Below are 22500 nucleotides of genomic sequence, written 5' to 3'. Positions count from 1 at the left end.
CTCCACAATGTGCCAAATGAGCCTCGAGTGAACAATAGCATAAAAACCCCAAGACATACATAGATACCCCCTATTACAAATAAAGAGACAATTTTGGTAATTGAGAGAGGAAGTGATATTGTCTCTGCTCATTTTCAAGGACCATAAACCAGAATATGTGGGGGACAACGCGCACCACTAACTACCTGGCTGAGTCTCTTAGGGGATTATATTGGCATTTTATGCTCTTATACTCATGCTCAATATATGCTCAATATCTCATATTTCACAACAGGAATTAGTGCTGGAAGGAGAAAAAAACTCTCCTGCCTCGAAAGAGGAGTGTTGTGCCGGTACGCTCCAGGATTCAAAGCACACTCTCCTATACAGGTATATTTATAATCCTTAGCTGTCGCTCTCCAGAAGAGCAAATCAAAGCCAGTAAAACATAACTGCCATAAATAAATGAATAGATGAGCAACAGCCCTGGACTGGAGGGATTCACCTAGCAATCACCCACATCAGATCAGATCAATGCTCATGGAAATTTCATGAAGCCTAGATTCCACACCGCTTCATATTTCACTATAATAACCCACAGAGCCGCAGGGGGAGTGTGTATGAAGGGGTGAGGGGGTAGGAGAAGGAGGAGCGGAGGCAAGGGTGGAGGGGTGTGGACGTATGAGCTTTAGGGTAGGAATAAGAGGGGGGGATATTTTGGGTGCAAAGAGTAGAAGGTAGGGGGGGGTGAGGGATAATTGAGAGGTCAGCACGGTGAAGTCGTTCTGGAAACACAAGAGAGGAGGAGGGGAATCTACAGTAAGTGTCCAGTAGCCCTTTCTCCTTCTCCTCCTGTGTCACAACACTGTGTGTGTGTGTGTGTGTGTGTGTGTGGGGGGTACTTGCAGGGTTAGGTAATTGGCTCTGAGGCTTGATGTTAACACCTTAACAGGCCCTCAGACAGTGGGTAAGGAGCTGATCATATCACAACCGTCTGTTTCTCTCTCACTCTCCACTCCTTCGTCTCCCCTCTCCCTCCTCCCCCTCTCTCTCCCTCCCCTCTGCAGTCTCCAGTGCTCAGGTGTGATCTCATAAGCGCTGCCTTGCGATCGATGCCGCCAGTGGCAGGGGGTTCAATAGCCCTGAATTACGGCTTCATTTCTCCCCCACCCTCACACAGATGAGAGCTGCCCCCAACACCACCACCACCACCACACACACGTATATACAACACCCCCACCGACTACTCACAATCCAGATCAATACCTTACAATCTAATTTTTATCCATTTTTCCATAAACCCAGAGATTGCGTTTATTTGCAGAATCCGACAAGCTAAATAAAGCATCGCTTGAACATGTCAGGGAGACTAATGCATGGCTGGAAATTCATACACAGAAAACAGATGAGTAGAGCTTTTTGCTCCTAAAGGAAGGGAGAGGCTGAGGAAGAAGGAGAGGGAGGAGAGGATAGAGGAGCAGAGAGGAGGGGAGGAGGGGGGACACTAAGAGATTCTACAAATCAATGGAGGTGTGGGTGTTACTACAACCTAAGCTCTAATTATCTGTTGCAAAAAGTGCATGTCGACAGTTAACAATACCTGACAGCATGGATCCTCACTGGGAGAATGCAAATTCTGAAAAATCTGAAAAGCGCACGCTTGAATTAAGATATAAGAAAACATAAGAAATCATTCCCCCCGGTGAACGCCGCTCATTTCAGCGGGGTATAAAATAATCTACGTTCAAAATTCATTTACATCATCATCATGGACCAGATGCTCCTGTAATAAGAACAGAGCACGCTAAAGAGGGAAGAAAAGCCACATGGTCCAGAAAATTAATCTCAATCTCAAATAGAGTGTGATTTTCCTCACTGTTAAGACTGTGTGCAGTAAATGTGAGTGTGTGCAGCTATCTCAGCTGGCCCTGTCTCCAGCTGGAGACCAGCCGTTTTAATCAACAGCAGGCCTCCACCCAAGCTCAATAAAAGACAGCATTCACAAATAGGAGCAAGACAAGTAATTGACCAGCTCGTGGTTGCACCCCACTTTTATTGCCAGATGACTGCATGCTGCATTTTTGTGTGAGTGGTGTGTGGATGTGTTTGTACATGAGTGCAGGTGTATCGAATGTGCATATGAATGTGAAATACATCTTTAAATCTATGTTAACAACAGATTTTAGCACTGATTCAGCAAATTGCACCAACATCATGATATCCACGCAATCAGCATCAGGAATATTACTAATTTGAAGTACTCAGGCACCATGTGAGCAAAGTAATCTGGCTCAGTTGTGTGTGACAAACAGATTTCATCACGATGTGGAACAGCTTAATTAGGGCTAAAATAAATCAAAACTGTACAGAGCAAGCTAATGTTTACAAGACTTACTGTGGCATCATCTGCATTTCAATCTTGTGTCTGTGTTGAATAGAATGACAGACAACTGACAATCCTTCCTCCACTCCTAAAACTAATTTGGAGCACAGTGGCAGGCAGAGAGAAATAGAGAGAGATTTCAGCAGCATCCTGGCTGGTTTAAATTCTGTTCTTGACTTTTGTCTTTTACCTCACTTTTCCTGCTCCTCCTCGCGGCAACTGAGTGATGCTTTCTAGACACCCTAATCTGCACTCAGCGCTGAAAAACTACCCCTAATGTTTGTGCGTGCATGTGTGCGGATGTGTGTCAGTGTGCATGGTGCTGGCCTTAATGTGAGCCAGCAGAGCCTTTTAATATCAGCAGAAGCCGTAGTGGAAGCACTAAGCAGACAAGGCTGCATACTGAGGAGGGAGGGATTGCCTTTTGAACGACAAGATGATTCATCAACTCCCCCAATCTATGGCCGGTATCCCTGTGTCACACACACAAACATACATACAAGCACACACACACACATACACACACACACACACACACACACACACACACACACACACACACACACACACACACACACACACACACACACACACACCAGTGGGCCCTAGTGGCAGAGAGCATTATCACTCTATATCGCATAGAGAAAAGAAAAGGGAGAGCATCTCTGATGAATGCTACAAAGATAGCAATCCAGTAAAAGGTGATAGACAACCAAACATGGTGATGCATTTATAGAGGGGAGACGGGGGAGAGGGGGGTGGGCAATGACCATATAATGAGAGAGAGAGAGAGAGAGAGAGAGAGAGAGAGAGAGAGAGAGAGAGAGAGAGAGAGAGATTAGGGAGAGCTCTCAGCCCCAGAGGTGGGTAAGACAGAGGGCAGAGAGAGGAACAGAAGGGGGATAAGGGGATAAAAAGACAGAGGAAGAGCAGAGAATGAAAAAAAAACATTCTTTTATTCTTATCAGTGGAGAGCTTAATTGCCTTTGATGAGTCTAATTGGAGCTTTCTGAAGTCTAATGGCAGAGGAGTCCTCAGAGACGGCAGAGGACACATTACTGTAATAGCTTCTCTCCGATCTCCCCTGCACCAGAAGTCCCTTGCTTGCTTGTCTCCTCTGTCCTGAACTACAGCTGAAATGTTTCCGTTCAGCGCTGGCTGGTTGTGCAGTATCAATGATCAGGCAGAGGGAGGTAAACCTATAGAAGAATTGTGTTTGTGTGTGTGTGTGTGTGTGTGTGTGTGTGTGTGTGTGTGTGTGTGTGTGTGTGTGTGTGTGTGTGTGTGTGTGTGTGTGTGTGTGTGTGTGTGTGTGTGTGTGTGTGTGTGTGTGTGTGTGTGTGTGTGTGTGTGTGTGTGTGTGTGTGTGTGTGTGTTTTGGTTGGGTATGTTTGCAAAGTAGCGGTAGCAGCAGTATTGTTGACTTAATTAGGTCTGTGAGCCGCTCGCTTTCCTCTCCTCAGCTGAAGTTGATTAGCAATGCCAGCTGTCCCCAATGTAATTCAGCGTGCGCATGTGTGTGTGTGTTCGTGCGCGCACATGTAATATATGAGTATATGCATGTCTGCGAGTGTGGGGCTGTGCTCTTGTGTGTGCGCGCTAGCTGCCAGCTGCCACGCAGTGCTGCCAATCCTCCATGATTAGTACCCACTGGCAACTGGGCTCAAACTGGTGCCAAACAGACCCAGGAGGGCAACATGGCCCATGGTAATCCTCCATCCCTCTCTCCGATCCTTCTCCCCTCTTCCCTTTCCTCATCCACCTCTCTCCCTCTCATCAATTGCTTTTTTTATGCTCCAAATGCTGTGCTTATCCTCTCTGGATAATGCCTCACATTCAGGATACCAAATGTGAGCAGGTTCTTCCTCGCTAGGAGAACGTGAAGTTATAAAAAGGTTCTGATAAAGGAGCTGTGGGAGAGGTACAACATACCCACTAAGGGTACAGAGCAGTGGCTGAAGTGAAGTGTGTGAAGAGTAGAAGTGGGATCTATGCCTCGACACGGTTGACTGTGTCACCGTGAAGGTGCCAGCGCTTGGCAAGCAGCAGCCCAGTGTGTGTGTTCAGCTCCCACCGGATGACCTCTTGCTTCCCCTCACCTGTTGAGATTCTTCTATGTGCCTCCATGGAAGCCAAGAGGCAGAGAGAGAGAGGGAAGGAATTCATCCAAAGAAGCAAGTTTTGAATAAGTGAATGTGACAAGGGGAAAGAGTGGAAGGCTGGGAAGAGATAGGGCGTTTATGCATACGGTTCCCACATGTCTGGCACATTAAAAGGCTATGCACACAAATGCACACATCTACACACACTTATATACACAGCTCGATGAGTTTGGCAGGGGCTGTTGGACAGCTCTGGCATGGCAAAGGCTGCCCACCCATCTGCCCTCTGTCTTAGTAATGCAGTTACTTGTCAATGTGCATGTGTGTGCTTGAAGTACATTCACACATACGTACAAACAAACACAGGCGGCCAATTGCAGCCTTTCCCGCAAGTACACAAACATGGAGTCATAATTATGACGCATGGACATGGATTCTGTCCATGCACAGTAATTAGGACACACACAAGATGCAGCGGTGATGTGACGCACACGCTCCCGCTCAATTGTGATTTTGTCAAATGTTGGCAATTCCAACTGGGGCTTACAGCCTAAGTCTATCAGTGGTTGAGATTACAGACAGATTTATGTGATTCACAACCTCCCCGGGGACCCGTGGCCTCACATTGGTTAATCACCGCTTCACATTCACTCTCTCTGCCGCTCTTTTCACCGCACGGCTATAACTCTGCACCAATACGCTCTGATGCAACACTCGAGTTATTCATGCCCCTGCACTCACCGTCAAAAATCACAACATCCTCATGGAGCTCCTCCTTTGTGAATCGCGCCTTCGACAGGGTTAAATCTCAATAATCCCACTAATCAAAAGGTTAAACCTCCTCCTGACCTTCACCTGATTCATAAAAAGAGGGCAAACACTTTTCCTCCTCCAATCATGAGGCTTTTGCACTGAATTATTGAGTCGTGTTATTGAATTTTAAATTGTTTATCATGCACATTTCTTTTCTCACAGAAACAGTGTAGAGAAAATGACAGATTCTGAACTGTACCAGGTTACATTTAGCAGATATTGCAAGTATATAGTCCTAATAAAACCTAAAGTTTGTGAAGCTTTTTACAGTATATGGTTATAGCTTTTTTGACATTACATTGTTTGTAGAAAATGAGAGAATCCAGGGTTAGGAGAAAATGACATGAAGAAGTCCAGCAGATAGGTAGATTGGGGCTGTTAATTAGTGTCATTAGTAAGTGTTAGTGTGCAGTACCTGTGTAGATGAAGCGTCCAGGTGTGCCTTTGCAGAACTGTTTGGATTTGTAGGACAGCGTAACTTCCACCACCCCGGGGATGTGTCTGGGTGGAGTTTGCACACGAATGGCATGGGGGGTGATCAGCTGCAGAGAGCGCAGAAAGATTAATGCAATGAAACTTCATATCTAAACATGTGCTCAAGGGACTCTTCTCGGCTCGCCTCAGACCTTTTCTTTGCTGCTTTTGACTTTCTTTCTTTGTATAATCAACCTGGAAATGATGTGTTAGCGCTAAAGCCCTCAGGTGGCTTCGTAGCCTGAGGCAATGTCACTGTGAGGCTTAGGATGGTTATCAGTGCTGACATGGACTCTGTAAGACGGGTTCAAAAGCAGTTATCGGTTTATGAATAAAACACACCTTCCTCTGCATACATCTATTACACAGTATAAGTAAACTTATAATATGCTCGTCTCTGCTGCCCCTGTCTCTGTGTCTGTCAGCTGAAGCTGTCTAGCTGACGTTAGCCACATTAAAGCACCACTGTGTCTTAAACAGGCTCACTTAGTGTGGTTGATGAGCCTACTCCCCACATATGTCTCTCTGTGTGTGTGTCTGTGTGTGTGTGTGTGTGTGTGTGTGTGTGTGTGTGTGTGTGTGTGTGTGTATGCTGAAGGGTCTTTGAAGGAAAATGGTAACAAGACAAAACACAGATGAGACCTCACTGAGTGCTCGTTTTCTGCACACTATAGTTAACTAGCACTCAAAGCTAGCAGCGCTCAAAAGCTATCAATGCGTCTGCCAGCAGCTATCGTGTGTGCATTTATGTGTGTGTGTGTGTGTTGTTCTAACTGTCCCTTTCATTGCTCATTTAGATACGCTTTCATTCCACCATTGTCTGGCCCCACTCACCTCTCAGCGAGATAATATAGGAGCTTTTTATAGAATTATTCCTTTACTAAAGAGAAAGCTGTTTAGCTGCACCGCTCACTGACCTTCAATTTCACACATACACTGCATTTACATTTTAGTCATGTGGCAGATGCTCCTTGCAAAGAGATTCAGACTGTATGTTGTGCACATATTCCAAGAAGGCAGATACTAACATAATAAAAGACAGGTAGGGAGCTGAGAAGAGATACGACAAAAATAAGATCTGCTACAGAGATAAACGAGAAAGCAGGCTGCTTAGATTGTAAAATATATTCTATATGGGTTTACAGTAAGGCTGCAATTAATGATCATCGTCATTGTTCATTCATCAATTTATTATCATCTTTTAGTCAGCTGACCTCAGATGGATTCCATTTACTTTAATATGAGACACAGAAAAGAGGGCAATCCTCACATTTGAGAAGCCCAAACTTAATTGAATAATTGATTTAGCACTAGTTTACAGCAGTTGTTCCCAACCTGGGTGTTAACCCCCCCCCCCCCAGGGATCCCAAGATACTGTATATTTGATGGAGTGACAAGATGATCAGAGTAATAAGGAAGAAAAACACATTTCTGTTACACAATTATGCATACATCTTCTCTCATGTTTTTTCATGTGAAATACTGAAATGTTTCATATTTTAATATGAAACTATGCAATATGCCACGCCTAAAAAGCCTTCAAATGAAACAATCCGAGAAGCAAAAAAGTTTTTAAACTGCTCACAACTCATGTTGGGAACCATTGGTCTATAGTAGAAAAGCCTCTGTTTAGTATTGTGTGGTCAGGATGCACACACACACACACACACACACACACACACACACACACACACACACACACACACACACACACACACACACACAAACACACACAGTGACTGACCTCACTCCAGACCAGCATGGTTCCAAAGATGACCTGCAGGCCATCAAAGAAGTTGTCCCCGATGATGATGACAGTAGCGCCCCCTGTGGTCCAGCCTTCACTGGGGCTGATGGCTTTGATGCTGGGGGTTGCTGCAAGAGTCACAAGCAAACTAGATTAGATGCTAACTAACCTAATGACAGCTCATACTGTAAAGGTCTTTGCTATCGGCATAATGTACAGTTCCCTCTTCTTCTTTCCATCTCCTTCTCTCTCACTCACACATCACCTCTCTCCTCTCTCCCAGGGGTCGGGGGCGAGCGAGGAATACTAATCAGAGTGATTATATGCACCCCCGTTATTAAACATCACCCCTGCCCTGTGTGTGAGGGCAGCAGCGGTGCGCTTGTTTTATGACACGTGGCAAAGCGTGCGGGCGTGTAAATGTCAGGTGTGCTGAGTGTCTGATCAAAGGCCACGCGACCAGGGAGCAGAGCAGAGCCAACAGTAGCTCTGCCCTCTGAATACGCTGCCTTCATTAACCAAACACTTAGTTCTTGCTCGGCTGTCCATTTCATATGTCTATCTAGCTACGGTACTGCACCTCAGCGCCTGGCCACTGAGCATGTCACTGATCACACAGGCTCAGCTCAGCTCCTGCTTGGATATTTGTAATGCATTGTGTAAGCCTTCAGTGTTTTCCCTTCAAAACATATTATTTATGTCTTATTGGACAAAGTACATGGAATAACAACAATAAACCACATTTTCAATAACTGGTATTCAATGTGTCTTTCAACCTTATAGTATCTGTTGGTATTATGGACTTGGAGATTACTGGATGTGATAGAAGAAAAGAACAGCATTGGGAAAATACATGTTTATACAAGCTAAATCTCCTCTCCTTAACAGATATGCAGCTTGTCAGACATGCTGTAATTCTGTAAAGCGGCATAATCCACTTTAGACTAGGCTGACTTTTCCCCTGCAGCCTAGCCTTTGCTCTTTGCCTGACTCCCTGTTCTGTTGATCCTCCCCAACAAGCTGGAATGATATTTAGCCCCCCGATACGCCTGCAGAGATCAACGTTCACCAAGCAGCAATCTGTGGCTGTAATCATGGCCTAAGATGCCTCCTTTTCACAGCCGCTGATATTATGTGCGCTCCATGTGCGTTTGTGTGTGTGTGGATTAACCAGATGGTGGAACGTGAAGCCATGTGATAGGATTATACTTTGGGGTGTTCCTCTGTGCCATCTGTTCAACTTTATGCACTGCTCATCTATTACCGCCTGAAATGGGCCCCCAAGTTGTCTATCCTGCACACAAACTCAACACACACTAGAAACAAAAAGAAACCGTTGCCTTCCTTCTTATCATTTCTTCATACTACCATACACTTTTAGCCCTTCCTCTCATCCATCTCACCCCCCCGACCCCTTTCCCTCCTGTTGTTACTCCTTCTAACCGCCGTCATCAGGAGAGCAGAAAATCAGAGAAGAGGAAATTCCCAAACAAATCTCTCTGACACAGGGAACATCTGTTAGCGTACTGTGTGTGTTCTCCTTTCTGTGTAAGATCCCGGTCTCGCTGACGTCTCCAATATGTCCTGTCTTTGTGAACTTTTCAAATCATCTGTGAGATCAGTTGCAGGGATAAGTGGCCCACCTTTACCTCCGGAGAATGGTCATTAGAAAGACTAAAACTGCCTGAAGAAGACCCAACAGGGTCGAAACTTGCCTTTTTATTAAATATGGGAGCTTAAAGCAGTGTTGCGGACATTACATTTTTTTCACTTTAGTATTTCTCATGCACCTGCCAGAAGGTGGGATGTGCACACAATTACTTTTTTAAACATTAGAAAGACTAAACCATAACATTCAATCTTAATGCAATCTACTGTAGGCCGTCATGTAAATCCCTTCTTAGGTTTTTGTCATTATCATCCCTGAGGTTGACTTTCCTCAAAGAAAAAAAATATGTTTCTCTTATTCAATGGCTGGGAAATCGAAATGAGAAAATAACTGGATTAGGGACTTGGGAATCAGTGCGGGCTCCTAAATCATGTGCACATGTCATTATGAAGTATTAAAGGGTTGGGTCTGACTGTGCATGCGGGGGTGTGTATGTGTATGGGTAAACCTGAGGGATGGGGAGTGATGGAGGGCTGGAGGATAAAAGCAGGTCTCCGAGGAAATAAAGCCAGTGTTGGCTTTAAGCAGAACAGATCTCATAAGACACATAGTGCTTATGGGAGGCAGAGTAGAAGGCCCAGAGGCCGAGACCTGAGGGGAGCAAGCCACAAGGGAGACTCACTAGCTACCACTCTCTCCTCTCTTAGCTAGAGTTTGAAACCCTACAAGGGAGGAAAGTGAGAATCGAGGAGGAAGCAGGAGAGAGATAAGAGAGACAGCATGAGAGCAGGTTGGAGAGGGATAGAGCACAGACATGAGAGGGGCTGAGTGTGGAGCCAGACAGAGGGGGAAGGGGGTGAGAGAGGGAGGGAGGGGAGTTGAACAGCAAGAAAGAAAGTGAGGAAGACAAAGAAAGCTCGGAGAGAGAGCCTGTGTGTTTTGTTCCCTGCTTTTTATTACCGTGTTCCAGGTAGGACGGTGTTCCTTCCGAGGGGTCCAGTCTTCGAGCTCGGCGTCCGTGTTTGGAGTTATTGTGCACAAACATGTTGTCAGAGACGGCCAGGACGTGACCCTCCACGCTCACCGTAGTTGACACAACCACCTAAGGAAAGGGAAAGACAGATGGAAACCATGAAACTACAATAAGCCTCACTTTGATATGACATATACATAGTAGTGTGTATATTGTTGATCTAAATTATGAACAGGGCATTATATATTCCTATAAAATCTTATGTGGATTGCAGACTTGTATTTTGAAGGGAACATGTTAACGCCGCAATTGTTATATTTCATATTTTTCCTTAGCCTCCTAAAGAGTTGTTAGTATAGTTTTAAGGTTTTAAGAGTACTGTATATATTTTTGATGTAGCATTAGTACTGCATTTTGGCTAGCTTTACTTTTTGTTCTGGACCTACTTTTGGTGTTTTTGCTATACATGCAATGTTGAATTATTTTAAACCTGCAATAACAGACTGGCTACAGCAGAAAACAAGCTGTGAATACAAAACTTATATATTATGCTTTATAAAGTTGATATGGCAAACTCGTTAGCAAACGGTTGCCTATTTACACATCCAGGAGACAGAGAGCAACATTAGCATTTGGAGTGGTGTTTCTGGCCACCTGGTGAATGTAAGCCCAATATTAACTCTCCTTTTAGCTCTGCTTTTGCTCTCCACTGACTCCTGAGGGGAATTTCTGGCTATTTAGCTGCTAAATGCTTCACTGTTTGCCTGCTAGCTGCCAACTCTGGCTGTTTGGCGCTGGGTAGGTAATGTACAGTGGGGGTTTTTAGAGCTTTTTCACTGAAAGCAGCTGCCGTAAACGACTGTGAGAGCAGTCAGAGTGAACCAAAATAGTAAAGCTGTGGGCCAGAAAACCAAAAGAATGTTGATCTTATGAGGATTAAGAATTATTTGTCATTTTGTAATGTTAGTGCATACTCTGCTCTCTTTTCTCTGGGAAAGCACAGAGAGCATTTATGTGAGAGAGACCATGTAAATACTTTGTTTCTCTTCAAGTGCTGGGGGGTTATGCTGTTGCCATGTCTGGTGCTTTGCAAAAAAGTTATGAAAGACAGTCCCAGTCAAATGTGGCCGTTGTCCTCTATACAACACATACTGTAGGCACGCAAGCAACTGCATCTTACCTGAAAACGCCTCATGTCTCGAGGGTTCCCTGCATTCTTCAGGCAGTTCTGGTTACACTTCAGGAAGAACTTGAGGAAGAACCTGCATATGCAGAGGAAGAGAGATGGAGAGAGAGAAACAAATGAGTTAGTGAAAAAACAGCTGCCTGTCACTGAAAGTACAGAATGAGCTACTTCAATAAAACACAAATAAAACCAATAAAACAGCAGTGGCAGACAAGGCATACACACTATCCCAACCTCATCCATCAGTTCTTTATGACAAAGGGACTTTTCTATGTAAAAACAGCTCCGAGATATTGAGTAAGATGCTACCTTGTATATCCATCTACGAGCTGCTGTCACAGCTTGCCATAAACTCACCGGGGCAGACGGTCGTCACCCCCCCCAGCTGCAGAGTCGTGTGACGGAGGTTGTACTGTAGCTACTATGCAGCACAGTGTTGCCATTCCTGCCTCTCTCAATCTCAGTGTGAGAGACCACATCAACAGCACCTGCCATGCATTATTAATAGGCTGAGATGGCAAGTATGGCTACCCACATCAATACTTAATGAGGGAGGGAGGAGGGAGGGTCGGAGGACTAAAGGGGAAGGATGTGTGTGTGTGTGTGTGTGTGTGTGTGTGTGTGTGTGTGTGTGTGTGTGTGTGTGTGTGTGTGTGTGTGTGTGTGTGTGTGTGTGTGTGTGTGTGTGTGTGTGTCTATGTGTGTATGTATGTGTGTGAGTGAATGAGTGAGTGTGTGTGTGTGTGTGTGTGAGTGAATGAGTGAGTGTGTGTGTGTGTGTGTGTGTGTGTGTGTGTGTATGTGTGTATGTGTATGTATGTGTGTGTGTGTGTGTGTGTGTGTGTGTGTGTGTGTGTGTGTGTGTGTGTGTGTGTGTGTGTGTGTGTGTGTGTGTGTGTGTGTGTGTGTGTGTGTGTGTGTGTGTGTGTGTGTGTGTGTGTGTGTGAGTGAGTGAGTGAGTGTGTGTGTGTGTGTGTGTGTGTGTGTGTGTGTGTGTGTGTGGGGGGGTGGCAATGGAGGCCTTAAAGCAGAAAGGGGAGGGCTTACAATTTATTCCCTAGCCCCACCCCAAGGCTTGAATCCTGACAACTTCTACTTTAACTGAAACAACAGTACAGTCTCTCCATTCTCCCTTCTGCATTGCCTGTCTCTCTGAAGAGAAAAAAAACGATATCAAATAAACCGCGAAAATAAACAGCACGGTGTACAAATAAACAGGAACCCTCAAAAGGGGGAAAATAAAACTACAACATTTCCCGGTCGCCTCCCCTCCTCCTCCTCCCTTTGAGGTAGCTCAAAGAAGTGCTGACAGCTGAAACTGCTTACAATACAGATCTCCACCAGCCACAGAGAGAATCACTCCTTTGCTCAGCTTTTCTTTCATATGTCTTATTTTCTACCCTCTGTTCATTTGTTATGGCTAGGATTCTGCACTGGGCAGCGCGTTTGGAGCCAACTCCCTTAGATATAATCATGCACGAGCAGACGCAACACACACACACACACACACACACACACACACACACACACACACACACACACACATGTCAAGAGAAACACAGCAAGCAGCAGCGTGACTTGGACAATTGCAAAAACAAGAGAGCAAAGAAGATAAATGGACAGACCAGAGTTCTGTCTCATTTCAAGGGCCAGCCTACTGCTGTGTGCATTACAAGCATCTGATGTAACACCAGAACTCGTGAATTTATCCTCGACAACTTTTAAATGCATGACAGCTGGTTAGTGGTAGAAACTCTTCTTCAAGTGAGGAAGAAGAAGCCTCTTATGATGTGTACAACAAACTGTCTTTCTCTGCCTCTCTCTTTTTTCCCCTCCCGCTTTGTTTGTGTTCTGATTTACGATCTCGCTGGCACAAGAGGCTAAAACTGAATGAGAAGGGGGAGAGGCAAAAAGGGCGAGAGAGAGGGAGGGAGGCAGGGAAGGAGGGAAGTAGAAAGCAGGATGAGAGAAATGATGGAAAGATAGACAGACGGACAAGGTAGAGCATATGTGAAATCGGAAAGGAGAGACAGACCACCCTCCTGTATATTTTAGAAGCTGTAGGCCAATATCTCAATAATTCATGAAGCAGAGAGATGGAGGCTTTTTTTCCACAGTGGCTGTTGGACCCCACAGGCTGTGGGTCTCCCAACTTTCTTATCTCCTCGAGGTCAGAGAGCAGCCTTAGAGACAGCTGTGGACCACATCCCCTTGTCCAACATACTCCACCTTCTTCAATGCACCTCCTGTTTAATTCATAGACTCTGCTCTTTTCCATAACTGTCCTCCTCCTCCTCCTCCTCTGAGGTATTTATGATAGACAGATGATGGATAAGTGGGTAGAGGAAAGTTAGGGTCACCAGAGTCAGAGGTGACCAAATCACCACAATAAATATTAGAGTTTGGATTGGAGAGAGGTGGAGGAAAAGGTGAAGAAAAAGGAGAAGCGACTGTGCTGAGATATCGAGTGCGAAAAAAGAGACAGTAAGAGGAAGTCAGCATGCCTGATTCGCTAAGCCACATGTCAGCGTGTCCCCTGGATCTGCTGCACGCGGGGCTCATCTGATTCATTATTTACATGACTTAAGGTGTCTGGAGTCAGCCGCACGGAAACATTACAAAACTGCAGCATGTTGATTCCTTAGTGCTCTATCTCATCTCCCCAGGAGCTGGGGGACTGGAATCACCGCTGCACACATTTACATGGATCAACAGAGTGTGGGTGTGTGGCGAGGGGGGGGGGGGGTTGTGCATGTTGATATGCAATAGCAAAGAGATTACCATAAGGATTTATGGATAATCTGATTGACAGCTGAACAGTAAATATGGACAGATAGCTGACGATGGCCTATAATTCTAGTACTCAGTTCAACTCTCTATTATCATTATTACTATTATTTTCCTCACATGCCTCGATCATTTATTGCGTCATGACTGTTGCTCTGTTACTCATGTTAACTTTGACCTTTTTTTCAGATGTATCCTCACATCCCTATCTGATGAACTCACTGACACCACCATGTGTTCATTTCTACTGATTTTAAAGTAGATGCTAAGTAACAAAACATGGATATTATTACAATATTTTTTTTCCATACAATTCAATAGTCCACGTTTAGCTCAGTTTGGTCGAGTTTTAGCTCAGTTTGGACTATTTGAACTGTTTATTATCCATTACACAATTATTTCAAATGTTCTACCTTTGCTATATATTTATATATAGATATTTAAAAGCATTTATCCATTACTTTTAACTAACTATTTCTACTTCTCTGCTCAATTGCTTATTAGTTTTCATACAATCTTAATGGCAACACAACCGAGACAATACATTTACTAAAGATCCGCATCTAACTAATTTGTAATCCTGTTTGGAAGTTTATTTTCCTCCCTAACACAAAAACGTGTGCATATACTTATAATCCAAGCATGATGAATTTGAATTAGCTACTCCACAATCAACTGCTTTACATAATAGCATACAGATGCAGTACAATCCAGCCTTTAAATCAGACAATAGTGAATAAAATCAGAAATGATCTTTGTTGTCAGAGTAACATTTCATCAATAATATCATATGATAATTGCCGTAGCAACCATTGAGGACACCTTGAGTTCAGATGGTATATTCTCTGGAAATTGGGGGATTTTACAAACCCAAAGGCAATTGTATACATTCTACAGTTTAACAATATTTACACGTTTTTTAAGGCTGATTCTGGTATTTTTTAGACCTAATATCTTTAAATTGACTTTTCTTTTAACAATGTGGAAATGTGGAGAAGGCTTTGAAATAGCATGTACTGTATATTATTACATAGTGAGATAAAATGTATAGACTATTGATTAACTTAAACTGTATTCCATCTCAAAACATAAAGTTTCAGTTGATCTTTAGAACATATTGTCTTCTTTGCTCTGATTATTGGCCTCTCTACCTTGTTAGTGTGAGAGACTCTTGCTGGTATTAAGCTGTTTTACTGTGCAGACTCCACAGCTCCAAATATTACCACTGCAAATTGCTGCGCTGGCTGGATTAAATGAAATAAAACCATTTTGCTCTCACGTAATTACCCCCAAATCCAGGAACGGCTGTGGAAGTGAATTTGTGTAAATAACTGCTTGGCCTCTTGAAGCCTCATGGCATAAATTTGCAACAGCAAAAATGAACGAATAAACGCATGCAGCCGGTCGCCGTAGTAATTTAATGATCTCACACTTTCATCATATCATAACAGGCATTATTTGTCACTTTGGAGCAATTAAACACAAAATCACCCTCTGCCCATAAAAAACAAAACAAGGAAAGCAATTATAACACAACTTTTAAGTAATCCCTGTAGCATCTAAATATTATTACTGTGGTGATAAAAGATTGTCTAAGCGATTAGCTAACAGCAAGGAAGCCTCCGAGGGACAATTCTGTTATATTTTCTAATAATTTTCCTACATTAGCAACAAATGAGGTAAAGAGTTGTTTTCCTTGTCAAATTTAACATGGATAACTTTGGAACTGTGTGGTTTTATCTTCCTCAGTAGTTCTAGTTTATTCATCTTTTCAGCCTTTTGTTACACACTGTGCTGTACATCTTTGCGCCTCATTTCTTTATTCATTGCCCCTCCTCTCTCTGTTTTGTTCCGATGCCGATGCACTGTAAAAATGGCTGTGGGTGATGCCATAACTCAGCCCTCTCCTCTCCCTCTCGCTCCATCCATCTCTGCCACACAGATCATCTCCAGAAGAAAAGCACTGCGTCTGCCTCCTAATATGCTTCATGAGGTGTGTAATTCACTGTGCTCCGGAGGGGAGCCATTTGTCTCGGGGGTTAACTAAGTGACACAACAGCACTTCCCCATGCCTGTTACCACCCTGGGACATGTTGAACTAATCTAGGCAGGTAGAGGAATGTAAGATCCTGCATTTCAGCAATTAAGCATTAGGATTTGTTCAGGAAATCGATTCTAATGAAGTCAGAGGCAAGTTCAAATTAAGTGTAAATATTTGTAACAAATATAATGTTACAGCGGAAAAAGGAGTGACAAATAGGCGACCAAACTTAACGTGAAGTCTGGGGCTCTCAGAGAACCAAACAGCTTCCTCAAGTCCTGTTTTGTGTATTTTCTTTTCCTCCCCTTTGTGTTTCACTTCTCGTACTCTTTCTTTTCTCTGTAACTCTTTCTTTCGCTCTTTCCACTATGCATCACTGACACTTCAACCAAGAGCCTGACTGCTTGTTTTCATGGTGACCTGTCTGGCATAGAAGACACACACACACACACACACACACACACACACACACACACACACACACACACACACACACACACACACACACACACACTAATTTAGGGAGATTTATGAGGGGGGACTTGCACCAGGAGCCATGCAGGCTGACCCCAAGGGTGTAGGGGGGCACTGGGTGGGGGAGGGAGCCTGGCTCTACATGGGGGGGACATTAATAATCTAGAACCGGTCTGTCTCTGGGCCTGGCCCTGGGCCTCGGACACCAGGCTGTAGCAGCCTGCAGTAGCCCAGTTTACTGGGAGAGAAACATCCAGTTCAACATGCCTTACTAATATTAGATAGATAGATACAGAGATTGACTAAAAAAAGACAAAACTTAAAAGATTAATAATTCTAATAATTATTAATATTTCTGAAATACATACTGAACACACAGAAACATGGGAGGTAGATAGACAGTAGATAGACAAAGAGAGACCATCACACACACACACACACACACACACACACACACACACACACACACACACACACACACACACACACATTGCTCCATTCCTTCAGAGTGCTACTACTCAAAGTAGCAGCGCGCACCTCTACTGTATATTGCCCTCGTGTCTATCTTAAGTTTCATGATTTATTCAAATAGAACATCTCACTGCGCTAAAAAATTCATTTCCAGCTCGCTCCATGCATCGTCCCATCCTCCTCTTCGTCTGTATCTGCTCATGTCATGTCAGCTGAATTTGCCCTGTTGTTAAATATTTCTTAGAACAAATGGACCCTGGAGGAGGGAGACAGTGGGTCAGGGAGGATCCGCGCTGTGCCTTTAGTCACTCAGGGAGAGACATCACTTGGGAGAGATCGCTCCTCGCTTCCCCCGGTGCCGGAGCTCCAGTCCCAGCTTGGGGACAGAAGTCCCAGAGACACTTAACCAATTGTGTTTCATCCATTTCATCCAAAAAGGATCATTCAAAATTCAACTGAGAAATTGTGCAGGGATCATTGAAAGACAGGAAATGAGCTCTCTCTTGTTTGTAGGAATGTAGGAGAAAGGAGTAGTGGGTTCAACAACTTGTAGCCTGATAACATCGATACCTGAGGCCTGGCTCTGGTAAACCTGGGAAAAAAATGCAACCAAATAAACATCTCTGCATGCGTGTGTGTATGTGTGTGCGTATCAAAGCCATGATGAATAAGAGGCTGTCTGGGTGATGGACAAGCTTGGCAGGCGGTGCTGATTAAAACACTTCCTCTGTCGGGGACTGGCCCATTAATCTGATGGAGAGAGAGAGAGAGAGAGAGAGAGAGAGAGAGAGAGAAAAACTCCAGGCCCCCAGACCACAAGAGTAATGAAGGGTCCTGGTCCCTCTCACCTCAGCGCTGTCCTGCCATGCTGGGACACTCTGCTACCCTGTCCAGCCCAAGCCGTGCCCTCGTGGGACTGACCAGTGAATAATTGCCCTGTCATCAGGCTGGGTAGAAACTGCTGCACAGCCATAGGCTGTGTGTGACCGTGTGTGTGTGTGTGTGTGTGTGTGTGTGTGTGTGTGTGTGTGTGTGTGTGTGTGTGTGTGTGTTTGTGACCGCGTGCTTATGCCCGCCTGTGTGCCTTCCCCCACGCAGTCAATTACCCTAACCGTTCCCTTCTCTACCTTAGTTGAAGACTGATGTATTCATATTGAATAGTGTTGATTTAAGCACATGTTAAACTTAATGCATAATGCATCAACTATATATAGCTTGATAAAGAGCATTGTGTCAACCCGGGACCAGCCCCATACATTGTGGGGATGAATGTGCCGCCTGCAAAAGTTCTTTCTTTTTGTTCCATTTAAGCACCGTATTAAATCATAACTATGACTGTGACTGTACACAGACTCAAGGTTATGTTTCTAAATGCAGCAGGATCAGAAATCAGAAACTTAATTAGTGTGCCGTGTTTGTTCTCAGGTGAAAAGTTGTTCCCTCCAATGGGTCTTGAGGGAGGAATATGGAAGCAGAGGGTGGGAGAGACCAAGAACATGTTAGGAGTGTGTGTGTGTGTGTGTGTGTGTGTGTGTGTGTGTGTGTGTGTGTGTGTGTGTGTATGTGACAGAGGGAGATTGATACTGAACAGAGAGGTATAGCTCGGCTGGTGTGGGTGAGCGTGTGTGTGTGTGTGTGTGTGTGTGTGTGTGTGTGTGGACATGTGCATGTGTGTGTTTTGGCCTTGCATCCCTCTGTGTTTATCAAACATATTACAGCTCCTTCTAGATTCCTCACCTGCACACCCCCAGCCTGCTACATATGGCCCACCAATCACAAAATAAGGAATCATGCATATATTAGCATAGCTAATGGCCTACCCTCTCCATTTAATATGCAAATTTCCTGAAACATTACTGAATGCCGTCTGTTCTAAATGAATAAATTTGAATCGCAATTAGAATAATCCTTTATAATTAATGAAAACTGTCAATTTTGGTTCATAAGTAATTTGATTAAAGTGGTGATGGGACACTTATGAAGTTCGTCGGGCTGTGAGGGGTGTGAACACACACTCGCACGCATGCATGCATGCAAACAAACACACACAAGCTGCATGACAACCAACAGCAGGTCCAGGGCTGCATTATTGATGAAGATGATTAATAAACTTATGAAAGTGGTTGTCACACATGCCAGACTTTTTTTTTTTTTACCCAAACACAACTTCTTTCCACTCCTTTACCGACGTGAAGAAACAACAGATCAATCACGCCTTTCTGCCACCTGACAGGGAGGGAAAAGTGAGGGAGTGATTGAAAAGGTTTCCGGGCCTCGTGGTGCTGTGTCAGTGGCCTGTCTGTCCGGTGGGAGACACTGATGGACTGTCGAGGCAGGGAGAGCAACGCACACACACATGCCAAGTCATTACAGGGGGTTGAAACGTTTCCCTGTTGTTTCTCACAGGGGGACGGCAGTGCTGCTGTTTGCTGGGGTATTATCAGTGTATAATAACATGTTATGAGGAGCATGTAGTTTAAGAAAAGTGTGGCCAGTCTGGAACTGTTCATCAACATCCCCTTCTTCACCATTATCTCTCTCATGCTGTGCTATTCTGCCACTGAAGCGTATAATGGCGTCACTTAAATTAGGGTCACTCAACTGTGGGAAATTGTTGCAATGTGCACTGCATGTGTGTCTCTTCCCCTTGTACGGTATGTATATGAACGTGACTAAGCTGGTGTTTGTGCGTCAACTTGAAAACGAGTGTGTGTACGTGAGTGTGTTTGCATGGCTTCAACCCAATAATAATGGTCCAGATAGTGTAGAGCCTCGCAGACTAATTAGCCATATCACTGAGAAAATAGCAGCCTGCTAATTAATGGGTATTATGGCATTTCAGAAGTCACTGCTCTAATTGGGAGGGAACTGAGCCTCGCATTTCCATACTGCAGTAATACTGGCTTTATCCGCCCGTCTATCTGTCTGTCTGTCTGCCTACTTGGCATGCTTGCTTTTAAACACAATCCTCCACATGCACGCAGGGAAAATAATTATCCTGCACACACTCACATTTTCAAACATACACACAGTAATGCACAGGATGTATATATAAAAAGAACTACTTTTAGTACAAGAAAAAAATCATCACTACATTAAACATGTTTGTAACCTCTGACCCATTATCTTATATTTTTATTCTGATTAAATATCTTTATATTGCTTTTAGAGAATAAAGCACCTGATGCAAGTGAATTGGTGAGTAATATAATCCATCTGAATAATTCTCAGCATTGTTTTGTGTATGTGTGTGTGTCTCCACATCAGCTCTCTCTGACACACATGCATATCCCCTATAGATTCCTCTTAACCCTATCAGACGCTGGGACAATCAAAATAGATTTGCATTCAAATGCCACATGCTCGGTATCAAATATCAAATCAAGCCTGAGTCACTGAGACAGACAGACCTTCTCCCTGCTTCCTCCACTTCCCCTCCTGCACCTCCTCCCTCCTTTCTCCTCTTGGGTCCCAGGGACTCCCATTCTCCCCCGGACGAGCTCTATCGAGGAGTGACAGGCTGTGGCCAGGGCGTGATTGACAGCCTGTTGATGCTTCTCTTTCCACCACATACACACACACACACACACACACACACACACACACACACACACACACACACACACTCCCCATTCGCCTCCACCACCTCCCAGTGCTCGTGCACTGGCCTGGGTGTCTGTGATAGCCCCTGGGCTAGTGCCCCGCAGGCTGCACAGCACTATACATACAAATCACAGTGTGTCAGCCTTGTGAATGGGCCCATTTTGACTTTGTCCTTTTAAAGTCAGGCCCCCCTTGAAGTGGGCTGGATCTGTATCCTGCCTCTTTTTTACATTCCCTCTCATTCTTATATGCACACAGAGGCAGATGAATGAGGAAACGTACACAAAGGGACAAAGTAGTGGGAGTGTGCACACACATCACATACACACACGTGCACAGAAACACACAGGAAAAAAAGGCTGATTTAAACACGGTGCTAATGGGCAGCACCTCACAGAAGCAGGGTATACATACATCAACAACAACACACACACACACACACACACACACACACACACACACACACATACCATAATGGCCAAGACCCGGGGCCTAATCTCACACACTCAGCTAGTACACCTGGTTAATGTTAAGAGGGCAGTTATAGTCAATTACATTCCCATATAACGCATAAACCTCCACCCCGCCTGTGTAAGGAGAGTAATTGAAAACAGGCGCAGAACGCACCGGGGTCCAGACAAAAAGTCAACTTCCCACCCCTGACTTTCCCATTCACTACATGTGCTGTCTTCCCATTCCATATTCTGGAGTCCTGGGGGGAAATGTAAGGGGGAGGAAAGGGGTGGGTTGCCATTTGGATATAAGGCAGTTAAAGAGCAGGAGGATATGGAGTCATATGAGGTACCGGTGAGGAAGACAAAAGGAATGGGAACGGAGAGATGGTGACGGCTTTCTTTCCTAGGTGAGGTCCAGGGGAGAAACAGTTAGGGTCGAGGTGCAAGGGTGGTGGACTGGTGGTGGTAGACTGGTGGTGGTGTTCCATGCAGGTGGGGTGGGTGAGTTAAGGGGGACAGCGGTTGTAAGTAGGAGTTTGAGACTGACAGGTGACATTACCCTGTGTCATGGCTGGAGGGACAGAGGGACAGAGGGCGCGATGGTTATCCAAGCAGAGAAATGTCAACGTCCAGACACCACTGTGACACACACCTACACCCACACACACACACACACACACACACACACACACACACACACACACACACACACACACACACACACACACAAACAAGAGCTGCACAGACACACAAGCACACAAAGATCCAGGACAAAGGAGTCTGGAGTCTTTGAGAGTGAAAAAGGCTGGCTGCAGTGGGCAGAGATGAAGAGATTACATCCTCTCCATTTAAAAAAGGAGGAGATGAGAATAAAGAGACAAAGCAGAAGAAAAGGCGAAGAAGTCACTGACTATACTATTATGAGTCAACAACCTTGCATTTATTCATAACATGTTGGCTTCCATCCTTTCGTGAAGTTGGTTCTTTCTTCACATTTGTCCCTTTCCAATCTGCTCTCTGCCGTTTTCATTAAAGCCTAACCTAATTTTGCCAAAGCTTATAAAATGTCCATATTGCTGCTCATTCGACCCCATTGATTTAGTGTTTGGTTAAATATTCACGACTGTGGATGCAATTAACATGCTGTTAATGAATAATTGATCGCATCTTAAGCGGCCATAAAACTCATGCATATTAATTATTGAAACAGGAAATATGAAAAAAACAACCTTCCTTGTTTTGCCTCAAATCAACCTTCTTTCATTTTGTTTCATTAGTCAGGAAGGCATGTTGAGAGTATTCAAGGGGGAAAAGTGTAGCTTATGAATGTGTGTGTATGGGAAGGAGACAGGAGGCAGAAAGTGCTGTGAACACTATGCAAATGCCTTCCATAAACAGCGCTT

At 44.4% G+C, this 22500-nt stretch overlaps 1 protein-coding gene across 6 annotated transcripts in view; it reads right to left on the bottom strand.

The window, feature by feature from the left end:
- The window catches only part of ebf1a (EBF transcription factor 1a), a 55677-nt gene that overhangs the window by 14079 nt on the left and 19098 nt on the right, over window positions 1-22500 (bottom strand). For all 6 annotated transcript variants that reach the window (XM_078261287.1, XM_078261286.1, XM_078261291.1 and 3 more), the window contains exons 7-10: window positions 11261-11342; window positions 10068-10209; window positions 7496-7626; window positions 5693-5819 (exon numbers count right to left, since the gene is read on the bottom strand). In XM_078261287.1, coding sequence (XP_078117413.1) covers window positions 5693-5819; window positions 7496-7626; window positions 10068-10209; window positions 11261-11342 — 482 coding nt within the window. The remainder of the gene's footprint in view (window positions 1-5692; window positions 5820-7495; window positions 7627-10067; window positions 10210-11260; window positions 11343-22500) is intronic.

The sequence above is a fragment of the Sander vitreus genome, chromosome 10 (assembly GCF_031162955.1).
Source record: "Sander vitreus isolate 19-12246 chromosome 10, sanVit1, whole genome shotgun sequence".
NCBI classification, from domain to species: domain Eukaryota; kingdom Metazoa; phylum Chordata; class Actinopteri; order Perciformes; family Percidae; genus Sander; species Sander vitreus.
Note: the sequence above shows the minus strand (reverse complement) of the source record. Positions and strands in the feature narration are given on the sequence as shown.